General features: G+C 37.0%; 2 protein-coding genes across 7 annotated transcripts in view; one reads left to right on the forward strand and one right to left on the reverse strand.

Moving 5' to 3' along the window:
- The window catches only part of LOC116463456 (Golgi-associated kinase 1B-like), a 257,888-nt gene that overhangs the window by 153,860 nt on the left and 77,696 nt on the right, over positions 1 to 26,332 (forward strand). Inside the window, exon 1 of one of the 4 annotated variants that reach the window (XM_058434647.1) lies at positions 5,169 to 5,905. The exons of 2 other annotated variants lie outside the window; for them this stretch is intronic. The gene's annotated coding sequence lies outside the window, so the exon portion shown is untranslated. Of the gene's footprint in view, positions 1 to 5,168; positions 5,906 to 17,276; positions 17,508 to 26,332 lie in introns of those variants that run through there. One more of the 4 variants, XM_058434645.1, reaches the window with a different exon arrangement.
- LOC116463457 (transmembrane protein 144) overlaps positions 1 to 26,332 on the reverse strand; it is a 60,635-nt gene that overhangs the window by 33,537 nt on the left and 766 nt on the right. The window contains exons 1-6 of one of the 3 annotated variants that reach the window (XM_032146569.2): positions 17,034 to 17,134; positions 16,066 to 16,168; positions 14,863 to 15,031; positions 12,450 to 12,572; positions 10,344 to 10,443; positions 8,357 to 8,437 (exon numbers count right to left, since the gene is read on the reverse strand). In XM_032146569.2, coding sequence (XP_032002460.1) covers positions 8,357 to 8,437; positions 10,344 to 10,443; positions 12,450 to 12,572; positions 14,863 to 14,971 — 413 coding nt within the window. In that variant the 5' untranslated portion in view covers positions 14,972 to 15,031; positions 16,066 to 16,168; positions 17,034 to 17,134. Of the gene's footprint in view, positions 1 to 8,356; positions 8,438 to 10,343; positions 10,444 to 12,449; positions 12,573 to 14,862; positions 15,032 to 15,419; positions 15,580 to 16,065; positions 16,245 to 17,033; positions 17,135 to 26,332 lie in introns of those variants that run through there. The other 2 variants (XM_058434650.1, XM_032146570.2) reach the window with 2 other exon arrangements.

Genomic DNA, 26,332 nt, shown 5'->3' on the forward strand with positions numbered 1-26,332 from the left:
TCCTTATCTCTGACAAAACAGACTTTAAGCCAACAAAGATCAAAAAAGACAAAGAAGGGGATTACATAATGGTAAAGGGAACAATTCAACAAGAAGAGCTAACTATTCTAAAAATATATGCACCCAATTCAGGATATTATTCAGGAGAACTTCCCTAACCTAGCAAGACAGGCCAACATGCATATTTAGGAAATACAGAGAACACAACTAAGATACTCCATGAGAAATCAACCCCAAAACACATAATCATCAGATTCTCTGAGGTCGAAATGAAGGAAAAAATGCACCCAGATTCATAAAGCAAGTTCTTAGAGACCTACAAAGAGACTTAGACTCCCACACAATAATAGTGGGAGACATTAACACCCCTCTGTCAATATCGGACAGATCAACAAGAGAGAAAATTAACAGGATATTAACAGGGATATTCAGGACTGGAACTCAGCTCTGGATCAAGTGGATTTAATAGACATCTGCAGAACTTTCTACCCTAAATCAACAGAATATACATTCTTCTCAGTGCCATATGGCATTTATTCTAAAATTGATCACATAATTGGAAGTAAAACACTCCTCAGCAAATGCAAAAGAAGTGAAATCTTAAACAGTCTCTTAGACCACAGTGCAATCAATTAGAACTCAGGATTAAGAAACTCATTCAAAACCACACGACTACATGGTAATTGAACAACCTGCTTCTGAATGACTCCTGGGTAAAAAATGAAATTAGGGCAGAAATAAAGAAGTTCTTTGAAACCAATGAGGACAAAGAGACAATGTACCAGAATTTCTGGGACACAGCTAAAGCAGTGTTAAGAGGGTAATTTATAGTACTAAATGCCCACATCAAAAACTAGAAAGATCTCCAATTTACACCCTAACATCACAATTAAAACAGCAAGAGAGGCAAGAGCAAACTTATCCAAAAGCTAGCAGAAGATGAGAAATAACTACAATCAGAGCAGAACTGAAGGAGATAGACACACACACACACACAAACCCTCCAAAAAATCAATGAATCCAGAAGCTGTTTTTTTGAAAAAATTAACAAAATACATAGACTGCAAGCTAGACTAATGAAGAAGAGAGAAGAATCAAATAGACACAATAAAAATGATAAAGGGGATATCACCATTGACCCCACAGAAATACAAACTACCATCAGAGAATACTATAAACACCTCTATGCAGGCTGGGTGCAGTGGCTCACACCTGTAATCCCTGCACTTTGTGGGGCTGATGGGGGTGGATTACTTGAGGTCAGGAGTTTGAGACCAGCCTGGCCAACATGGTGAAAGCCCATTGCTACTAAAAATACAAAAATTAGCCAGGCATGGTTGCAGGTGCCTGTAATCCCAGCTACTCAGGAGGCTGAGGCAGGAGAATCATTTAACCCAGGAGGTGGAGGTTGCAGTGAGCTGAGATTGCACCACTGCACTCCAGCCTGGGCAACAGAGTGAGACTCCATCTCAAAACAAAATAAAACAAACAAAAAACCCCACCTCTATGCAAATAAACTAGAAAATCTAGAAGAAATTGATAAATTCCTGGACTCATACACCCTCCCAAGACTAAACCAGAAAGAAGTTGAATCCCTGAATAAACAAATACCAAGTTCTGAAATTGAGGCAGTAATTAATAGCCTACCAACCAAAAAAAAAAAAAAAATCCCAGGACCAGATGGATTCACAAATTCTACTAGAGGTACAAAGAGGAGCTGGTACTAATACTTCTGAGACTACTCCAAACAATTGAAAAGGAAGGACTCTTCACTAACTCATTTTATGAAGCCAGCATCATTGTGATACTAAAACTGGGCAGAGACACAATGAAGAGAGAAAACTTCAGGCCAGTATCTCAGATGAACATTGATGTGAAAATCCTCAATACTGGCAAACTGAATCTGAATACTGGCAAAATGAATCCAGCAGCACATCAAAAAACTTATGCACCATGATCAAGTCTGCTTCATCCCTGGAATGCAAGGCTGGTTCAGCTTATGCTAATCAATATATGTCGTCCATCACATAAACAGAACCAAAGACAAAAGCCACATGATTATCTCAATAGATGCAGAAAAGACCTTTGATAAAATTCAACTTCCCTTCATGTTAAAAACTTTCAATAGACTAGGTATTGATGGAACATATCTCAAAATAATAAGAGCTATTTATGACAAACCCACAGCCAATATCATATTGAATGGTCAAAAGCTGGAAGCATTCCCTTTGAAAATTGGGAAGGATTTCTTTGAACAAGACAAGGATGCCGTCTCTCATCACTCCTATTCAACATAGTATTGGAAGTTCCGGCCAGGGCAATCAGGCAAGAGAGAGAAATAAAGGGTATTCAAATAAGAAGAGAGGAAGTCAAATTGTCTCTGTTTCCAGACGACATGACTTCATAGTTAGAAAACCCCATCATCTCAGCCTCGAAACTCCTTAAGCTGATAAGCAACTTCAGCAAAGTCTCAGGATACAAAAATCAATGTGCAAAAATCACAAACACTCCTTTACATCAACAATAGACAAGCAGGGAGCCAAATCATGAATGAACTCCCATTCACAATCACTATAAAGAGAATAAAATACCAGGAAATACAGCTAACAAGGGATGTGAAGGACTTCTTCAAGGAGAACGGCAAACCCCTGCTCAAGGAAATAAGAGAGGACACAAACAAATGGAAAAACATTTCATCCTCATGGATAGGAAGAATTGATATCATAAAAATGTCCATATTGCCCAAAGTAATTTATAGATTCAATGCTATTCCCATCAAACTACCATTGACATTCTTCACAGAATTAGAAAAAACTACTTTAAATTTCATATGGAATCAAAGAAGACTCCATATAGCCAAGACAATCCTAAGCAAAAAAGAACAAAGCTAGAGGCATCATGCTACCTGACTTCAAACTATACTACAAGGCTACAGTAACCAAAACAGCATGGTACTGGTACCAAAACAGATATGTAGACCAGTGGAACAGAACAGAGAACACAGAAACAACACCACACATCTACAACCATCTGATCTTTGACAAACCTGACAAAAACAAGCAATAAGGAATGGCTCTCCTATTCAATAAATGGTGCTGTCAAAACTGGCTAGCCATATGCAGAAAATGGAAACTAGACCCCTTCCTTACACCTTATACAAAAATTAACTCAAGATGGATTAAAGACTTAAATGTAAAACCCAAAACCATAAAAACTCTAGAAGAAAATCTAGGCAATACCATTCAGGATATAGGCATGGGCAAAGACTTCATAACGAAGATGCCAAAAGCAATAGCAACAAAAGCCAAAATTGACAAATGGGATCTAATTAAACTAAAGAGCTTCTGCACAGCAAAAGAAACTATCATCAGAGTGAAGAGGCAACCTACAGAATGGGAGAAATTTTTTGCAATCTGCCTGTCTGTCAAAGGTTTAATATCCAGAACTTACAAGGAACTTAAACAAATTTACAAGAGAAAAACAAACAACTGCATCAAAAAGTGGGCAAAGGATATGAACAGACACTTCCCCCAAGAAGACATTTGCATGACCAACAAACATGAAAAAAGCTCAACATCACTGATTATTAGAGAAATGCAAATCAAAACCACAATGAGATACCATCTCAGGCCAGTCAGAATGGCGATTATTAAAAAAAAAACAGAAAGAATAGATGCTGGCGAGGCTGTGGAGAAATAGGAATGCTATTACACTGTTGGTGGAATATAAATTAGTTCAACCATTGTGGAAGACAGTATGGTGATTCCTCAAGGATCTAGAACCAGAAATACCATTTGACCCAGCAATCCCATTACTGGGTATATACCCCAAAGAATATAAATCATTCTACTATAAAGACACATGCACACATATGCTTATTGCAGCACTATTTACAATAGCAAAGTCATGAAACCAACCCAAATGTCCATCAATGATAGACTGGACAAAGAAAGTGTGGTACATATACACCATGGAATATGTTGCAGCCATTAAGAGGAATGATGTCATGTCCTTTGCAGAGACATGGATGAGGCTGGAAGCCATCATCCTCAGCAAACTAACATGGGAAGAGAAAACCAAACACTGCATGTTCTCACTCATAAGTTGGAGTTAAACAGTGAGAACACATGGACACAGGGAGGGGAACAACACACACCACACAGCCTGTTGGGGGGTGGTGGGCAAGGGGCGAGAACTTAAAGGATGGGTCAATAGGTGCAGCAAACCACCATGGTACACATGTACCTATGTAACAATCCTGCACGTTCTGTACATGTATCCTGGAACTTAAAGTAAAAAAAATAAAAAAATGAAGAAATAAATAAAAGGACACTATAGATAAGGCTCTTGATTGTTTTACTTCAAACAAGTGTACAACCCTCCAACAAATCACTCCCTGAGACTTGACAGTTTTCGTCTAAAAAATGGGGATATACACTCATCACAGAGCTGTGATGAAAATGAAATGAGAATGCATACACAATTCTCAGTGTACTTCTGGCACAAAATAAAATCTGAAAACATTTTAGTAAAGAGAAAGCCTTAATTACCAAATGGATATGCGACGGGTTACTGAGCATGAAAAAGAAATTAGGACTACACAATGATTTTGAGCCTGTGCAACTAATGCTAGTCATAAGAATAGGTACATCAGAAAGAAGAGTCCCAGTCAATTAGATTAACGGAGTGGGTGGCAGTAAGTAAGAAGGTAATCAAATTTATTTTATGTATATGAACATAAAACCGAATAAATCACAAGGTGTTTTGGGGCTACAGACTTAAAATAACTTGGTGCAGTACATCAAATACAAAGTTCCATGATAAAGTCTATGAATGCTGTCAAAGGCATAGGTAACTTAAAAGGAAACTTGATGTTTTACCCAATGATTCTTCTTTACATTTTCAAGCTTTCCAGCTTCCCTAGATTTGCAATTCCACACATCACACACTTAGTAAAAATTGTGTGCACGTGCCGTTACGCTGACAACTGAAGTCAACAAACATTTACTAAGCATCAATTATATATAAAACACTATATATGAAAGTTTGATGGTGATGGTGGGAGGACTGGTGTATATAGAAAATAATGGGCCTTGTCCTTCAGGAAATCATAGTTCAGAAATAAAGAGGACTGTATAAATAATACAAAGTAGACTCTGATAGTTTCAATAATGGAAGAAGCATAAAAAGTTTTGGTAGTTTAGGGGAAGATTCTAACTAGAGAGAAGAAAATCAAGAAAACATCACATGGGATGGAACAATCTCAAATGATATTAAATGATGGCCAAAGAGGCTGAGAAAAAGGCCCTCAAGGTTGAGGCAAATGTCTGGAGTATGGTGTAATCCTGGGTCAATGAATGCACAATACAGGGAGAAAGGTGAAACATGTATAGAAACACTGGCTGGATAGTTGTACTATAAGGGACAAGCCAGATTAAGGAGACAGGTTTATTCTGAATTCAGTGGGGAACATTCAAAGGTTTTTAAACAGGACAGTGACATGCCCTGATGTAGGGCAGATATAAGCTCTCCATACTGGTAAAAGGAAAGAATGGAACCAGGGAAACTAGATGTGAGATTTTTTACAATCCTATGTATACAAGTGGGTAGGTAGGATGGGACTGAGGGAAAGCAGAGGAAGAACTTGTGAAAGATTCAAAATTTTTTTTTACAGGAATAGACATAGCATATAAAGGGAAAAAAATAAAGATGACAGGTTTTTAATTTGAATGACTGTGGCCTTCTATGAAGAGAGAGAACTCAGGAAGAGGAACCAGTTTGCGGGAAGGGTCCAGTAATAAAAGTAATTCTGATTGGGAAATGTTGAAGGCAAAGAGGAAGGAATAAATGGTTTAGTGTTTGCGAAGTGCTGATCAGCATCATTCCCTTCTGTGTGTTATCTCAGGTAAGACTGAAAGGAGGTACCTATGGAGCATGTGTAGAGATGTGTAGTTTGGTCCATAGTTAGAAATAAGGGCTGTGGCTTGAGGAAAGGTGACAGCTAGAAACAATGATTTGGGTTTCCTCACAATGTAAAATAATAGATGAAGCTGTGGAGTAAACATTAACCCTCCAGGCAAGGCACGTTAAATGAGAAGACAAAAGAAGGGAGAGCAGATCCTTAAAGATAATCCAAATCATATTATTATTATTTGAATTGAAAAGGACATCGGTCTTGTTATAGACCTCTAGCTCCTGGATCTTCAAGAAAGCAAATGTTTAACAGAGTGTCCTGAATATTGTTTCTTGGTGTCAGCTCTGCTCTCACCCTTACATACTCTCTCCTGAACCATGGAGCATGGAAGACTCAAAATTACATTTCCCAAACTATTGGCAGCTAGGTTCTGCCACGGGGAGGCACTTGCGTCATTTGAGGAGATGGGAGAAGACATTATGTTTTGGTGGTGCCTCCATAGTTTCAGCAGGAGCAGTTGGTCAGGCAGAGGCAATTCAGCAGTATTGTGTGGGCTTCAGGGTTATGGGTGACACCACCTTTCTTATTTTGCTCAATTGGGTCTTGTAAACAATTCCCTGTGTTAAATCCTCTCCTATTTAAAATACCTGGAGTCGTTTTGGTATATAGACTGATAGACACTTTGTATATCATATAAAGAAAATGTAAGACTAGAAATTAACCAACCTTTAAAAATTAGACTATACAGAGGATAGAAGCAATAATTTTAATTTTAAAAAGAAAAGCAATATCCTAAACGAATGCAACCATGTTTCAAGTGTCTTTACACACACCATGAAGCTCCAAGTTTATTCAGTGAATACCCTTCAGAACAAACTGATTTAACTGAGTTAAAATAATGAAATGATATATTCCAGAAATTCATCTTAGCAGAGAAACATAGAAGGAAGCCTAGATGCACTACAGGAAGAATTCTTGAATTTCCCCGCTGCAGACCAAGTTCAGATTGAGCTACAGGGTTCCTCAGGTGCACTGCCTACTGCAGTATAAAGGTGGGCAACAAATACCCAACAGGAAACAGTAATTGAACATAAATGTTATTAATAAAACAACTGTAATGACAACTAATATGTAGAGCATTAACCATGTAATTAGCACTATATGAAGCACTGAACATATTTTATTTCATTTAACCCTCAAAATACTTTATGAGGTTGGTGCTATTATTATCCCTCTTTACAAATGAAGAAACCAAAGCTTGGAGAACTGAAGTTATTTGCCCATGGCCACATAGGTGGAAGTGGTAGAACATGAATAATTGATTTGCAATTTTAGAGAATGTGCTTTTTCTAAATAAAGAAGAAACATGGAGGAAAACAATGCCTGATAGACTGGGTAAACTGGCCTTAAATTGTCATTAAGTCAAAACTAAGCCATGCTATGTTACAATTTTGGTGTGTAAAGAAATTGTTTTTGAGAGAGCTATTCAGAGCTAGAATTCTGTGTGAATTGTACAAAATACATAAAATTGCCTCTAACCAAAAAAAGTCAGGAATCTGCTATTTTAGAATAATTTATGTTTTTTTTTCTCCAATTGGCCTGGGACTACTCTCTAAGGCAACATTTCAATGACAAAGAGATTGTTCCTGAATGTGGCTGGGGAAAAGCTATCATTGCTGAAGGAAGGCAAATATACTGTTCTTTCCCTGAAGAAAAAAAAAGTACTAAAATCTTTCTAGGCAGTACTATCCATTATGTGAAGAACTGACAGGGAATATAAATGGAATCCAGAGGGGAAAGAAGACTGAATTTAAGGTGACCCAGTTCCTGTTAAGTTTTATGGACTGAACACTGCCATATAGATATTCAAAGTCATTTTCACCCTTATTCGTAGAATGCATATAGCTAGACACAGATGCAACCAAACATGGGCATTCAAAAGAGCATGTGTTCTCAGGTTTTGAAAGGGTAGCTGTCTAGCTAGGTTGAGAAGAGTGAGTGAGGAGACAGGGAAGTGGAAACTAGGTGAGATAGGAAGTGAGTAGTACATAGAAGAGAGAATCAGTAGCTACTCTAGGGGTATCAGGAAGCCAGCAGAACGCTTTTTTTGAATAGCATGTTTTAGTTTGCAAAATATATGATTCTCATTGATAAGCTATGTGTTATGATTTTCTACATATTATAGATTGACAAAACTAAGCTTAAGAGCAGTTAAATGATTTTCCAGGCTCTCAGAGTTTTGGAGAGCTAAAGCTGGGGCTCCTGCCCCCAAATCTGGCACTTTTTGTCCTCTAAAACCAGTTATTGTAAATGAAGAATCTGAGGAACAAGCATGTGGATTTTATGAAATGTAGGTTTAAAAAATGTAAACATATCAGGATCCTTAAAAAAGCACTCTCCATGTTTTGAAGAACAGCAAAATCACTAGAAATGATTGTGTACCTTACTACTGATAGCCCAGCTCCAATGTAATTTAGCAGCGGATTTGATACTTCTTCTGCATCCAATCCAAACCAGCCAAACCTGAAAATCCAGAAAGTCACATCAAATTAAATATTGTTAAGATGTTTCACCATAATGTTTAAGGGCACGGACTCGGGGCCAGATTCCTGGGTTCAAATGCTAGCTCTCTCACTTATTAGCTGTGACTTTGGGAAAGTTAATTATCTTCACTGTGCCTCAATTTCCAAATTTTTTAAATTTAAATTTTTTTTTTTTTTTTTTTTTTTTTTTGAGATGGAGGCTTGCTTTGTCACCCAGGTTGGAGTACAGTGGTATGATCTTGGCTCATTGCAACCTCTGCCTCCTGAATTCAACCTATTCTCCTGCCTCAGCCTCCCAAGTAACTGAGACTACAGGTGCCTGTTACCACGCCTGGCTAATTTTTGTATTTTTAGTAGAGACAGGGTTTCACTGGTCTTGAATTCCTGAAATTGAGTGATCCACCCACCTCGATCTCCCAAAGTGCTGAGATTATAGGCATTAGCCAACGTGCCCAGCCTCTCATGTTTAAAATGGGATAATAATTATACCTACCTTATAAGTTTGTTACAAAGATTAAATGAGTTAGTATACATAAAAGTACTTGTGAGTGTCTCTTTCCTAAGACTAAAAAAGAAGTAGGAAAAAGTAGTTCACCTGACTCATGGAAGGTTAATTAATTGGTTACAATATTGTATAGTGTTTGGAGTAGACTTTTAAAAAACTTCTAGGTTAAATATCCCTACTGTGTCATCACCACAATTTTTTTTTTCCTGCCTGACATTGCCGTGATCATTACCAAGAATCACTGAGAACTATCCAGGGGCAAGAGGAAAGGAGAAAAGAAGGAAAAGAAAAAGAAAATAGCAGGAGGTGGGGAATGGGGAAAGGATGGGAGAGAATGATTGGAAGTTAGTAAGTTGGTTTGTTTTGTTGTTTTGAGGTGGTTATAATGCTTTGAGTGGAAAGGGAGTCCAAAAGGTAAAGTGAGAATAACACCCTACATTCTACTCATTTTCCCAAAATTGATTTGAATGTTAATCTTAATGCTGACCAAGGGCACCAGTCTGATAGAACTTTGTGTAATAATGGGACTGTTCTGTATCTTCACTGCACAAAAGAGTAGCCTCTCCCCATATTAGCTACTGAGCACATCAAATGTGGCTAGTGCAACCAAGAAACTGGAGGTTTAATTTTATCAACTTTTAATTAATTTAAATTTAAATATAAATGGCCTCCTGTGGCTTCTGGCTACACTATTGGACAACACAACGCTAGAGCTGGGGCTGGCAAACTTTTTCTCAAAGGCCAGATCGTAAATAATTTAGGCTTTGAGGGTCAGTTATTCCCTTGCTGCTCAACTCTGCCACTGTGACATAAAAATAGCCACAGACAATCCTTAAATGGATGGGTTTGGCTGCGTTCTGATAAAACATTATTTATAGAAATGGCTGGGAAACCAGACCGTGGTTTGCCAACCCTGCTCTAGAGGGAAGAATATGTGCTCTGGAACTAGAAGACCTGGGTTTGAATCCTAGCTTCTTAGTTTTGTGAACTACAGTAAGTTACTTAATCTCTTTGTATATCTACTCTCTTATAAGATAGTGCTTACCTCACGTATTTGTGAAAGTGAGATGAGAATGATGCATAGAACATGTCCAGCAAATTGTCACACAATATAAAGGGACAATGAACATCAGTTTCCTTTTTCTCTCTCTACCTCTGTTTCCCAGATTTAATGCTACACTCTATCTTGATCAAATATCTAGATCACGTATTAAGAATTTAGGGCAAATAGCAATAGAAGGTGGCATATTTGATGTGTATGTTTTACTAGCTATAAACTCTGTGAGAATAAGAATCGTATGTTATTCCTCTTGGTAAGCACTTGCCTTACATAGAATATCAGTGCCAGAAATCTTAGTTGAACTAGTTTGACTTGAATTACCTTGAGCTTGCCCAGCCAGTTAAGGCATTAAATGATCCCCAGATTAAGATTCCAAGGCCTAAACCAATGGTTTTGATAATTGGGACAACAGCAATGTTCCCTGTAGATGTAATATACAGAAGAAACATGTTATTTCCAATATAGAAAATACATTTATAAATAGAATTAGTTTTTATTCTAACTTCAGTGGAAATGCATGGAATTTGGACAAATTTAGTAAAGCACAGTTCCTTATTTTTTAAGTGAAATAACCATATTTTTGGCATTAAATTTATGATTATAACTGCTAAAAGAACTAGGCTTAGGAAAAAAGTCTACAAAGAAAAATGCTGAATTTCTAATTGTACAGAGGTTTCTCACCCTTAGCATAGCTCTCTATTCTGTGATTCTTCATGGAAGCTGTCAGTGATAAATTATCAGTGACCATCCTCTTAGACTTGAACTGGGGCCAAATACTGGCAGAAGTATTTGGCCATAAACCAGGCCCAGAATTTGCTCTTTCATGATTGCTGATTTGTCCTCTGGATTTCTACATTCATTCTCTTATGTCTTGAGGGTCACTGAGGGCCAAATCCATAATTTTTTTTTTTGTCTCAAGTCCTACAGTCTCTTCTTAAAAGGTTACTTAACCTCTTTAGGATTCCATGATGTCTTCATCTCTTGATTCTCCTCCTGTTTTTCTCTTTAGCTCTTTCTCTGGCTACTATTTTTCATCATTCCTTCTGGAATAAGGTACCCCCTAAAGATTTTCCCTTGAACATATTTGTCCCCTTGCTTTATTGTCCTTTGGGTATTTGACCTAATTTCATCATTTCAGCTACCAGCTAAAGGCGCGTGTTCCCAGTACTACAGTTCTAACCTGGACCTACTTTAGGGTTTTAATATTATTCTTCAAACTATCAAGAAGAAATCTCCAACCAGATGTTCTCTATGGTGGAAACATCAGGATGTTCATACTCAGAAAGTGCCAAGCTGAACCCATCATTTTCTCTTTCAAACATGTTCTTTTTCCTATTTCCGCACATGTGTCAATACCACCACCCTCCTAATCACCTATAATCAAATCTCTACATTATCATTGGCTCCTCCCATTCTGCTATCTCCGATATGCTATCAGTTGCTCCAACCTATAGCATCCACATCTGCAACATATCTCAAATTGGACTCTTTCCCCACTGACACCCAGTGGAACCTGCTGGGTGAACAGAAATGCTCTGGTGGCTATAAAGAGCTGCAGGATGGATGGATGCTTAGTCTGTTCCTCTCCCCCTGTTAGATATGACAAGCAATCATACTGAGGTATAAGTGAGGTATAATAATGTAAATTCTGGTGGAAATTTAAAAGCTAATTCTTTTATCTTCTAACTTATGAACTTTACTAAATCATTTAACTCCTCAGAGACTCAAATTAAGTGGGTAATAAATAAATTTTCATTTTAATTTTTTTAATAAAAGTTTTAACATTTTAACGTTTATTTGCTTTTAACGCAAATTATTTCTAAAGATCATTGATACTTGGAATTCTCTTTGTTGAAGAAAAAAAGACCTCCTGGGGTGTATTTATATTAATTGAAGGGAAACACTTCTTGATTGACCAAGCCAAGATATGAATTCTAATTATATAATTTCAGGTACTGATAAGGCAACAGAAAGATTTTTGTTTGCTTTGCTTTTCTGTTAACCAGCCCTTTTGAAATGATAGTATCTTAACCCAATTAGGTTAAGTCCTAAAAATGATATTAGTAGAGATTACTATGTAATAAATATTTTCTGATAAACATGCTAGAAAAAAGGGCCAGAACACATTAAAATAATATATGAGCTATGCTTGAATAGATGGAGAATAATTAAAATGTTTTTACTATAATAATTTTCTACCAGGAACTTAAAAATAAATCATTAAGAGGAATAAATCAGGTGGAACAAATCAGGTAAGGCACCAAAAATATTCATTGAGCATGTGAAGGCAAGAAACTAGTTAATTTCTAGTATCTATGACGAAGGGTTATTCAGAATCACTGTTTGCGTTATTTTGTCTTACTGTGAACGAGAATTATTTTTATCATTATGTTACATAATAAAAGTATAAGTTATATCAGACATTACCTGTTGCCCAAATGCAGCCCCCAAGCATTGCAAAAGGCCAAAACTTTGGACAATGTAATATCAGATTGACCACCAAGGCAACCAACCATATGGCAGCACAAAGGACCCACTGGAGAAACATTCCTAGAAATAAACAAACTCAGTGTTAGTGGTTCAAATTGAATTGAGTAAATTTGTTCTCAGAAATATCTATGAGGTGATATTACAAGAATGGCCACAATTTATTAAATGCCATATGCCATGGACTTTGCACATTTCATTCTTATGACTACTCTGCAACATAATTAACCCTAGCTCAAAGATAAAGAAAATGAATCTGCAATTAAGCAACCTGTCCAAACAGCTAGTAGTTTGTTGAGCCGGAATTTAAACCCAGGTTGACTCCAAGGCTTAGACACGGTGTGCTCTGGCTTAATATTCTTTTTTTCTCCTATTAGACAAATCAAGAATTTTCTGCCAAAGAGCGATGGCAAGACCGAGTGTATATTCTCATTCGGATGCCACACTGAGTACTCTTGCTTCCCAAAATATGGCAGTAAGTACTTCGGAATAGCACAACAGTAATTTAAACCTTCAGGGACCATTTATGCCACCTCTGGGATAAAAATAAAGTCATTTATGGTCACACATAGGCCTCATACAGTTAGAGTTCAATGCCTGTGATGAGTCGGGCATTATAAACCTGAGAATTATCTATCTAGGTCAAGGTTACTCTACTTTCTATACTTTGAGTTGCCATTTTCCAGTTATCTGAAGATAACCTGGTGATGAGGTGTATCTATGCCTTTTTGAGGCTTCTGCATCATTAAGGATTTAGAGATTAAAAGGATGAGGAAATAGTTGACATTGAAAGAAATACTGAGGCAGTTAAAACTCAATGTATTACTTCTGGCACTAACTTTGGAAGATTGTTGCCCCTCTTGGATTCAATCTCATGATGCAGGAGAGAGAAAAAATGGCTGCTAATCTCCATGACAAAAGAGTAGAATCAGCCAGGCGCGGTGGCTCAGGCCTGTAATCCTAGCACTTTGGGAGGCCTAAGTAGGTGGACTGCCTGAGCTCAGGAGTTCGAGACCAGCCTGTGAGACTCCATCTCTACTAAAAATATAAGAAATTAGCTGGGTGTGGTAGTGTGTGCCTGTAGTTCCAGCTACTTGGCAGGCTGAGACATGAGAATCACTTGAACCCTAAAGGCGGAGGTTGCTGTGAGCCAAGATTATGATACTTCACTCCATCCTCGGTGAAAGAGTGAGACTCTATCTCCCCCAAAAAATGAAAAATAAAAAATAAAAAGAGTAGAATCACAGAGATGAAAAGAAACTTCATTTTATAAGTTGTTCACTTTACAAATGAGAAACTGAAAACAGCAGAGCTGGTAATATTTTCCCAGGATCACAAAGCTAATTGTGGAAGACTAAAAGCTAGATCCTCTACCCATTTTTTTGTTCTTCAGGTAGTTCCCATTCTTGTCCTAACTCCAGAGGAAAAGAGAAGAAAGGCCCTGGAGGAAAACGATTTGTAATCCTATTTTCTAAGTGCACGAAGACAAAGAATTGGGGAAATAACACAACTGCTGTCAGGTGATAAATACTACCAAGGAAGTAATTCCCAACACGTGTTCACCATAAATCTCAATTCCTTCTCCTGGCTTCAATATGGAAGTCAGGCAAATACAAATAACTTTTGCTTCTCCTTCCCCAAAATTCACATTAGTCAGTTCTGCTATAATGTAACGTGCATTCCTTGAAATCACTGCACTATGCAAAATCATGCAGTAAAAACTTCAGAGCATAATGGGAAAATGGGGCTAGGAGAACAACACTCAACCTAATTAAAATAGTAGTACAGTTTTAACTGGTTAACTGGTTAATTACATGAATGCTGTAATAAATAGGGCATTTTAATTGAAAAAGAACAGAAGTTTGCTCCTGGAAGTGGGCATCCAAAGGGTTGCAGCTTACGGGTTACTGTGAAGGTGTTGGGTGAGGAGTTGGGACAGCAGATGTGGTTGGGTGCAGTACATCATAACCACATGTGATGAACTAAGGGAGCTGGTCGATATTTGAAGATGTTTGTGTGTGTTTGTGCGTGCATTGTGTGTATTATCACACATCTTTATTCATCTAGGTGCAGTTTTCTGTGCCTATCTAGAGGTTTCTCAGAGACAAAATTGCACATAAGCAAGCCAAAAATCTGTTATGCTTACATTGTTCTCTAATATATCAATCATGTTGAAGATTCATATTTTCAAAACAAGTGTTATTAGTAGAACTGACTATAAATTTCTTCCATTCATATAATGGCCCAAGAGCTTTCCTGATCGTACCCTCCCTAGCTATACTTTTAAAAGACCAAAAAAGGAACTTCATTTTTAAAAATAATATAACGTTAACAATCAAGGAAAAATAATTACCATCACCAGTATCAAATTTTTTAAGTGGCACAAAATTTGAGCCAAACAAAAGGATAGCTACGAAACAGGAGATGTAACCAAAGGTTAGGTCTGCTCCATTATTGCTCATGATTCCAGTCTTGATGAGTTAGCTGGTTCACTTTAGACTTGATGTACTTTTCAGGAGCTTCTGAAATAAAAGAAAAAATGAAACAATTGAGACATGAATCTGTGACCAAATTGTGATTAACATATTATATTTATTGAATTTTTCAAAAGCATGCTAAGACTCCTTTTTGCGGATAGGATATTACACAACTATATATAATGTTTGTACTTCATGTTAATTTATTCTATCAACAAATATTTTTGATCGCTAGCCTACAATTTAAAAAGAACAAGCCCTGAAGACAAAATTTTAGTACATTACAAAAAAAAATTCTCCTATGTAGGTTCCATCACTGCAGAAAGTTTTAGTGGATAACACTGCTAAACTTATTTAACAGCTTTAGCTTCTCCGTGAAGAAAGGACTAAAACCACAAATAACCAAGAATTAGACATTTTTTCATAAAGTTACCATTTGGAAAAGGCCACTGAATACAATTCAGATTTTTAGTTTCCCGAGATACATGAGAAAAAAGCACCACCAAAGTAATTTTATCACAGGAGGTACAGCGTCTTTCCACAATGCCATCTTGGATTCATATTTTGCACACTGGCCCTTTGGAATAAGCCCTCTGGAATAGAAGCAGAATAATCCAGTGGTTTCTTTTTTCCTGCAAATTTAATGTTATAGTAATAACTTCTTGTATATATGTATTGAATAAAGTACACCTGAAATCACCTTTCCTTGTTATTTTATTTCACAATGACAAATATTTAAAGGTCCATGTATTGTTCCTTATGTGTTCTTGCAGAGAATATTAAATATACAACAACCTACAAAATACGTTATTTACCATTATTAAAGATAGTTTAACTGAAAACAAGGATCACTTCAAAACTGGTCAATAAACTTTAGTAAAGAAAATGTGTACTTGAAATTGTGTGGGCTTTCTTAAAACAAAAACACATTGCTATTAAGAAAACATCCTCTATAGAGATGTGGTTGAGGAAGACACACTGAGGGACATTTCAACATTGACACAATAACACTATTCAATAAAAATAATAATTGTTCTACTGTTAGGCTCAAAGAGAGGTTCAGATCTGCAGTGACTTACATGGGTTATGGCTCAAGGGTCAGCTGAAGCAGGTGCTTGCTGCTAAGATAACAGGTGCAACAGGTCAGAGATGCAGGAAGTGTCTTGAAAAGCTAACCTATGACTAAAAAGACACATGACTGGGTGATAGCTAACACATCATTTTCTCCCCATTTTAATTAACAACAAGCAAAGCAAAACAAAACCTTTATGTGTACGTTGATAAGAAGAGAATGTCAACCTTCGAGAGTGGCAAATTATTTTATTGAGAAGGCTCCACAAAGGCCCTACACCTCTGAAACGGAGAGAATAATTTGACTTGCTAATTAGAGTGCATGAGCTGCATTTCGACTACTGAATAAACATCAATCAGTTATTACCTATAGATAAATGAAGTTTATTGCATGCAGCTCTTGTACATTTCAGAGCAAAGGATCTTATTTCATTGTGAATTGGCAATAACTTACTGTCTTTAAAGAGGCTCTACCTCTCTAAAACAATGAAATTTTTGTGGAAAAGAAAAGCAGTATCACTCCATCCAGCACATTTTTCCCAATTCTTCCTGCACAAAACCTAAAAAGTTTCAAACATTATTTTAATGTTTTCTTCTCAGTGTTCGCTGATATTTTGTCAAACTATATTAATTCATTTTTATTTTATTACTTTTGTTTCATTTATTAGTAAATACTTCTCCTTTACATTTTTCCTAGTAATTTAAACTTCTACGCAGACTTTGAAAAAATTCATTATTTGATATGTTCTGATCAATACTGCTTGCTCCACTCCAACTAAAATTTCATTTTTAGTTTCATGTTGATTTCCCCAAATCTCCAGGCAAGTACCGCCTGTCTTTGGGCTAAAATTAACAGTGCTTGAATGTATTTATTCCGAGCCTTGATTTTTCTTTTTAACCATGAGCACGTTTTTGAAAAATCTTAAGACGCTCCCCTGCAAAGCGACTTGGCTTTCCTTTGAGTGGCTGTACTCACTGCGTTCCGGGCTGGCTGCCGAAGCTCCTTCCTACTCAGCGCCGGCAGGATCCGCCCCCTACGTGCCAATGTGAAGCCGGAGCCTGACTCATTACCTCTACGTGCTGGGGGCGGCCTGGCCAGCCTTTACTTTCTGCGGGGACAGTTTCCCACACACCGGCCGGGAGGAGAGGGGAGGGCTCTAGCACCCGTGACCCGGACTCCCGTTCCCAGGGTGCTCGCGAAGAGCGCCAATCCAGCCTTGACTTCCTGCTGGGACGTTTACCTCCACCTAAGGAGGGTGGAGAAAGGAGGGCTTTAGCACCGGTGACCTAGAGGCCTTCATAGGACAGCAGGTTGGGGAACGCCTTCCTTCAGTTGCTGTGCTGGACTGAATTGTCAGGTGGCTCATAAAGGAGTCGTCAAGCCCTGGTTCGGTCACAAGCCCTGGGTCGGTCAACCAGGAAACTAGAAGAGTTTTGTGTATTTCAAGAGGTGAGTATTCAGGAAACTCTCAGCACTCTCAGCATGTCACCCTCTCTAAGTGTTACAGAGGGAGGTATTATTTGTGCAGTTTATGGATAAAACAAAAGGCTGAGGAATTTCACACCATTGTAAAAGATTATCTCAAGTTAATTTTTCCACTTGGTATTAAGAAATTCATCTGCACCACTGACGTCATTAACATTTCTTGTGACATCACAAGAATTCACTTGTAATCACTAATTCTTTGTAGATACACCTCCTAAGCCATTTATCTGTACAGGCCATTTATCTGTATTTTTTTTTTTTTTTAAGACGGAGTCTCACTCTGTTGTCCAAGCTGGAGTGCAGTGGTGCAATCTCGGCTCCCTGCAACCTCCGCCTCCTGGGTTCAAGCGATTCTCCTGCCTCAGCCTCCTGAGTAGCTGGGATTACAGGCGCCCCCCACCACACCTGGCTAATTTTTTCGTATTTTTAGTAGAGACAGGGTTTCACCGTGTTAGCCAGGATGGTCTCGATCTCCTGACCTCAGGTGATCCGCCCGCCTCGGCCTCCCAAAGTGATGGCATTACAGGTGTGAGCCACTGCTTCAGGCCTGTATTTTTATCTAATATGTGCTTAGTGTCACATGAGAATATATGTTCTAGGTTTCTCAAGCTTGGCTGCACATAATGGCCCAGGGAGGTGGCCTTAAAAAACAAAACAAAACTAATATCTGGATCCAATACCAAAGCAATTAAAGTAGAATCTCTTTGAGTATGTGACTCAGGAGTCATTTCCTTTTAAAAGCCTTCCCCAGGTGACTCTAATGTGAAGCTAGGCTCAAGAATCATATTCTAAACAATACTTGTCAAATTGTATTGCCAGTAAGAATCACCTGAGGAATGGGTTAAAATGCAGGTTCCTGACATATTTATTTAGATTTTGAGGAACATTGTTCTAGTTCTCTACTATCCAATATGTAGCCACTAGCAGCATGTGGTTATTTAAAATTAAATCACAATAAAATATTTAGTAGTTCACTTGCACTGGACACCTTTCAAGTGCTCAGTAGCCAGATGTGCAGATTATAGAACATTTCTGTCGTTGCAGAAAGTTCTACTGGAAAACACTGCTCTAGACTGTTAGCCATGACAGTACAGTGGTGACCTAGATAAAATCATCTCTTCAGCAGGGTGTGGTGGCTCACGCCTGTAATCTCAGCACTTTGGGAGGCTGAGATGGGTGGATCACGAGATCAGGCATTGGAGACCAGTTTGGCCAACATGGTGAAACCCTATCTTTTCTAAAAATACAAAAATTAGCTGGATGTGGTGGTGCGTGCCTGTAATCTCAGCTACTCGGGAGGCTGGGTGGGAGAATCGCTTGAACCCAGGAGGCGGAGGTTGCAATGAGCCGAGATTGCACCCCTGCACTCCAGCCTGGAAGACAGAGCAAGACTCCATCTCAAAAAAAAAAAAAAAAAAAAAAAAAAAAAAAAATCTCTTCATGTGGGTTCGCATACACCAAAGGATGCAAACTTTAAGTTGGAAAGGGGAAGTGTAGGTTCTGTGCTAGTCTGAGTTCAAAGAAGCCTTCTCTGAGGAAGTGCTATTTAACCCGAGACCATCCAGTGGTTGGTAATGGGTGTAGCATTCACAGGAAGGAGAAAACACAAGGACTGTTAAAAGATGACATTTCCTAGAAGGAAGTTCTGCCTTAAACATTAATCGCATTCATAGACTATCATGTCAGATGAGCAGATGGGAAGGCAAAATAACATTTCATTTAAAGAATTAAAGCAGCAAAGCTTTTTCACTTAAGGAAGAGGATTAATTTAGCGGTTCAGAAAGATTTTGAAGAAATCAGTTCCCCTTTCCACACATGCACACCTAAGACATACACACATACACACACTTGCTTCCAAAAATATAGGGCCTAAATCCAACCTAGAATTGTTTGACTTCGTGGTCACAAGATCATGTGGTTTATTCTTGCTTCACTCACATGGAGAAGCTGAAGCTTGTGTCAGCATTTGTTGAGAATTTCTAAAGTCTAAAAGTGAGTTGGGGGCTGAATTAGGCCTGAGAAGATTCATTAGGGATATGCTAGGCCATTGCCTTTTACGTTATGCCACAGAGCAAATCCAAACATGGATGACTCTATTCTTAAACTAAACTTTTTCTTTCAAATTGTTTCATATATATGAATGCCTAAACGGAATGGTCTGTATTGGAAGAGTCCTGGAAGACACTAGAAGATCCAGGTTCTGACTTTAGCTTCATCTATTAGCAATATTTCTCATGGAAACTCATTTAATCTCTTTAAATCTTAGTTTTCTTATATGTAAAACGATAATAATAAGACCTGTGCACCTCTCCCTTTTATGTGGTCAAAAGATATATATATATATATATATATATAACATTATTACTAGGACTTCTGGTTTCTGCTCTGACATTTGAAAGGTGTGAAAGTCTCCACTTCCATCATCATAACAAGAAAAAAATGAGCAAATCAAAAATCAACAACTCTTTTTAGATCTGCAGAGAATTGATGTCATAGGACATGCCACCTCTTTGCAAACTGAAGAAATAGGTGAATACGGAGAATTACAGCTTATCAGGACAGCAAAAGCTACTGGAGCCAGTAAAGGATAGGGGGGCATTTATACAGTATTTGGCCTATTGCTGAAGGCTGAGTGTGGACTAACTTGAGAGCTGAAAACTCAGAGACAGTGGGAGTCATTCATATGGGAGCATCCACACATTAATGAGTTTTACTTTCAGAAGATAGGACAAAAGTTTCCTCTTTTTTCTGGCATGTGGGAGGAAAATGATAACTATTTGAAATATACTCAGAAACAAAAGCCTGTCCTCAAGGTAAACTTTACCCGAGAGCTTTATCTGAATTAGAGAAAAGGCAACTAGACAGTTTGAACACCTTTTACACTTTCTTTCTCACACAAGGAGAAAAACAAAAGAAGAAACTCTTATGAAGTTCACAACTCAGGGATTCTGGACAACTAGAAAACAATTTTAGATGTTGGCGAAGATACAGAGAAAAGGGAATGCATATACACTGTTGATGACAGTAAACTAGTAAAACCTCTATGGAAAACAGTATGGGGATTTCTCAAATAACTGAAAATAGAAGTAGCATTCGGCCCAGCAATCCCACTATTGGGTATCTACTCGAAGGAAAAGAAATTGTTATAATCAATGACACTTTCACTCATATATTTATTGGGGTACTATTCACAATTAGGAATCATCCTAAGTGTCCATCAATAATTGATTGGATAAAGAAAATGTGGTATATATAAACTATGGAATATTATGCAGCCATAAAAAGGAGTGAACTCATGTCCTTTGCAGCAACATGAATGGAGCTAGAGGCCATTATCCTAAGTGAAATAACTCAGACAGAAAATCAAGTACTGCATATTCTCACTTACAAGTGGGAGTTAAACAATGGGTACACATGGGCATAAAGGTAAAATAATAGATACTAGGGACTCCAAAACAGGGAAAGGTGGGAGAGGAGAGCAGGTTGAAAAATTATCTATTGGCTGTAATGTTTACTATTTGGGCGATGGGTTTACTAGAAGCCCAAACCTCACTATTACAGAATATATCCATGTAGGAAACCTGCACATGTGCCTCCTGAATCTAGATTTTTTTAAAAAGAAATAATAAAGAAATAGAGATTTTATCATAACATTATAGCATGTATCAACTCTCCAATATCTTATGACCACATAAATAGTGTTCTGGTATAATAACTGTGGATCACAACTAGAGAGAGTTGCAAGACACAGACTCTGCTTACAAATGAGTCTCTAAGAAAACCCAAAGACAACAAATAGGGGAGACAAAAAGAAAGATGTTAGAGAAAATAGAAGGCTCTGATACTTACAGCCACAACAACCATTAAGTACAGTCTAACTTCTGGCCCGACAAACATAAAAACTAAAGGTCTACTTATCTTGTTTTCTATTATCTGATACATCATGCCTCGCTTTCAATGAACAATTATAAGGCATGCTAAAAGGCAAGAAAAAACACAGCTCTGAAATGTCAAAGGAAGCATCAGAACCAGATTCAGGTATGGCAGGGATTTGGGAATTATGAGACTGGAAATCCCTATGCTAAGAGATCAACTGGGAAAAGTGCAAGAACAAATAAACAGAAAGATGAAAACTCAAAGAATCAAAAGGAAATGTTAGAGAACAAAAAACATTACAATACAAATAAGAAACACTTTTGACAGCTGCAAAAGAATCAGTGAGCTTGAAGGTATGTCAGTTGAAACTTCCCAAACTTAAATGGAAACAGAAAATAGAATATGAAAAAGAAACAAAATTTCGAATAATTGTATGAAAATTACAAAAGGCATAAAATATAGGTACTAGGAAGACCAGAAGGAAAAGAAAGAAAGCAGCAGAAGATACATAAATAATAGATATCTAGGTATCTAATAATGGTGGACAACTTTCTAAAATTAGACATCAAACCACAGATCCAGGAAAATCAGATAACACCAACCAAGATAAATTAAAAAAAAAACTACATGTAGGCATATTGTATACAAATTGTGGAACATAAAGAGAAAATATTGAAAGGAATCAGAGGAAAAACTATCACCTTACTTATAGAGGAACAAGGATGAGAACTACATAAGACTTCTCAGAAACCATGCAAGCAAAAAGAGGGCAGAGTGAAATATTTAGAGTGTTGAAAGAAAAATCCACCAACCTATAATTCTTTTTCTTATTCTTATTTGACCATATAGATAACTTTTCAAAATAATAATATCAGTAATATATTGGGTGATATTAGTTTATGAATAAATGAAATAAATGACAGCAATGCTTTAAGGAACAGGAGAGAGGCACTGGGAATAATCTTTTATACAGTACCTGCACTACCTGTGAAATGGTATAGTGTTATTGAAAAGTGGACTTAGTTGTAAATGTGTACTGCAAACTCTAGGGCAATTTCTAAAAACATATTTTTAAGTATGATTGATATGCTAAGAGAGGAGAGAAAATAGAATCATATAAAATGCTCAATTAAAACTAGAAAAGGGAGCAAAAGAGGTATATTAGTCTATTTGCACACTGTTGTAAAGATACTACCTGAGGCTGAGTAATTTATAAAGGAAAGAGGTTTAATTGACTCACAGTTCTGCATGGCTGGGGAGGCCTCAGGAAACTTACAATCATGGCAGAAGGCAAAGGAGAAGCAAAGGCATGTCGTACATGGCAGCAGGTGAGAGGAAGCAAAGGGGGAAGAGCCCCTTATAAAACCATCAGATCTTGTGAGAACTCACTCTTTAATACGAGAACAGCATTGGGGAAACCACCCACATGACCCAATCACCTCCCACCAAGTCCCTCTCTCAACAGGTGGTGATTATGGGGATTACAATTCCACGTGAGATTTGGGTGGGGGCACAGAGCCAAACCATATGAAGAGGGGAGGGCAAAAAAGGGAAATAATTACAAGGGCAACAAACAGAAAACAATTAATATATGGGAAATATTAATCCAACTCTATCAAGAATCACTAAATATAAATGGTCTACCAATTAAAAGACAAAGACTGACAGAATGAATAAAATACAGGCATCAACTCTATGTTGTTTACCAGAAATCCATGTTAATTATAAAGACACAAAAGGAATGGAGAAAGATATATTTTCCTTTTCTTTTTTTTTTTTAACCTTTGAAACAGGGTCTCCATCACCCAGGCTGGAGTGCAGTGGCATAGTCAGGGCTCACTGCAGTCTCGAACTCCTGAGCTCAAGTGATCCTCCCACCTCAGTCTGTTGAGTAGCTGGGACTGCAGGCATGCGCCACCACAACAAGCTAATTTTTAATTTTTTGTAGAGACGAGGTCTCACTATGTTGCCCAGGCTGGTCTTGAACTCCTGAACTCAAGAGACCCTCCTCCCTCAGCCTCCCAAAGTGCTAAGATTACAACATAAGCCACCACGCCCAACAAGATATATTTTTCTAACACTAATCAAAGGAAAACTAGAATAACTATTTTAACTTCAGACAAAGCAAACTTCAGACAAGGAAATTATTAGGAATAAAGAAGGCCATTACATAATGATAAGGGGGCCAACTGTCCAATAAGCCATAACAATCCTGTGTATGCACCTCACAACAGAGTGTCAAAATACGTAAGGCAAAAACTGGTAAAACTGCAAGGAGAAATAGACACAAATAGACTATTGCAGTTGGGGTCTTCAATATTCCTCTATTAGTAATTGGCAAATCGAACAGGCAGAAAATCAGTAAGAATATAATAGAAGTGAACAGTACCATCATCACCTGGATTTAATTGATAGTTATATCTCATTCAACTGCAGCAAAAAACACATTCTTCTCAAGCTCGTATAGAACATTAACCTAGATACACTACATCTGGGGCCTTTTACATATGTCAGAACCCATAGAGCTATACAACAGAGTGCACTCTAATGTAAACAATGGACTTTAGTTCATAATAGTGTACCAATATTGGTTCATCAACTGTAAGAAACGTACAACTCAAATGCAGATGTTACTAATAGGGGAACTGTGAGAGAGTAGACAGGGGTTATATGAGAACTCTACTCCTATCTCCTCGATTTTTTTCATAAATCTAAAACTGCTCTGAAAATAGTGTGCAAAAATGTGATTATTTTAAATTTGTGATTATTTTATGGCAGTTAAACTATTTTCTCAGCCTGTTGAAGGAAACCAACCTCCTAAATGATCTCATCATATTTGCATATGTATTTATATATTTAATATTGTATATAAATTTGAAATATAAATATATTTATTATTTATTAAATATGTCTTTATTAAACATATATTTATTATTTATTAAATATATATCTTTATTAAACATATACTTATTATTTATTAAATATATGTCTTTAATATTAAACATATTTAATATTGATCATATTAAATATTAAATATATTAATGTAGAATGTTTATATATTAAATAGATATTTAAATACAATGAGATTATTGATGGGGTTGGTTTACCTCACAGGCTGAGAAATAGATATTATATATATTTAGATATGAAATAATTGATGGGGTTGATAATTGATAATTGATAATATATATTTGCCCATTTATTTAAATGTATATTTAACTCATTTGACTATCTTTTTAGCCATTCATCAAATACAAGAATACTTAAAAAGTGAGAAATCTATTGCCAAGTGGTATTTTATTGTCTATAGAATCAAAACCAATACCAATATTTTCCATATTTAATCTCTGAACACTTGTTTATCTTTTTATGATCTTTTGAGATGTTTGGCTGTGGGAACTTTAAAAAAATCTAGGCTACTTACCGTCCTTCCCCAAGTTGCTAAATGATCCTACAGACTGAGTGTATCTGCTCCTCGTTTTGAGGATCTCTGCGTATAATGAGAAATGACGACTGGTGAAGGCAGATAAAAAATCTGCTGATTCATTGGATAACATAATCAACCACTTTATAGTTTAAAATAACCCTTCCTTTGTTTTTTGGAAATGGAGAAGGAATCAATTTAATATATAATTTTCAAGTAGAATTTTATTGTATCATAGAAGCAAACAAAATTTTCCAAGAATAATCTGAAATTAGGAAAAATGTGCCATTTTACTGAGAAATAATGATGCTGTGTTGAAATGTTTCTCTCCTGATTCAAAGTATATTTTTCATGTAAAATGTTTTACAATAAGAATACCCCAGGCTGGGCACAGTGGCTCATGCCTGTAGTCCCAGCACTTTGGGAGGCCGAGGTGGGTAGATTACTTGAGGTCAGGAGTTCAAGACCAGCCCGACCAACATGGTGAAACCCTGTCTACTAAAAATACAAAAAATTAGCCGGGCGTGGTGGTGGCACCTGTAATCCCAGCTACTTGGGAGGCTGAGGCAGGAGAATCACTTGAAACTGGGAGGTGAGCTGAGATTGAGCCACTGCACTCCAGCCTGGGTGACAAAGCAATACTCGGTCTCAAAAAAAAAAAGAAAAAAAGAAAAGAAAAAAAAAATCCCAATAAATAATGAAAATATTACCTTTGTAGATTTTAAAGATTTATTCCTTGAGAAGTTTACAATTCTGTAATTATAATAAACTGAATCAAAGATACCTGTAATAATTTGTTGTGAGCTTAAGAAAACGCTAGTATACTTATATTTGTATTTATTATCTACTTAATTTCATAAAGTCTTTGAAGCAATATAGAATAAAAACAATAAAATAATAGGAACAAAGGAAAAAACCTAGGAAATTAAGAAAGTCAAGATGAAACAAAACAGAGTTTAGATGCCGAGAACACATAGTTACTATAGATGACTTTCAATTTTGGTCTGAGTTTCACAAGGGAAAAGGCAAACGGTGGGTTAGGATAGCTTCCTATTTAACTGCTGTTTCTGTGAGACAGTTCTTCAGGAAAGAAAAGGTTTTTCTAGTAGTAAATTTTAGAAGTGGCTAAAGTGGGGGTAGATCTAAAAATAAAGATAAATCAAAAGATTTATCTTTGAGGCATTTTTAAAGGTACTATTACACTCTTATACTCTTAACACTGGTGTATTCATTTGACAAATTTCATGGTGTGTCTGCTGTAAACCAGACACTCTTCTAGACATTGGGAACAGACAAAAACTCCTGCACCAACTTAGCTTACATCTGAGAAAGGGATACCAGATAATAGATGACAAATATGGTATATGAAATAGTGATATGTGCTAAGGAAAAAAAATTAAGGAGCTAGGAAGACTAGAGACTGTGTGTGTGTGTGTGTGTGTGTGTCTGTGTGTGTGTGTGTGTGTGTGTGTGTGTGTGTGTGTGTGTG

This window comes from Hylobates moloch, unplaced genomic scaffold (assembly GCF_009828535.3).
Source record: "Hylobates moloch isolate HMO894 unplaced genomic scaffold, HMol_V3 SCAFFOLD_37, whole genome shotgun sequence".
Lineage (NCBI taxonomy): Eukaryota > Metazoa > Chordata > Mammalia > Primates > Hylobatidae > Hylobates > Hylobates moloch.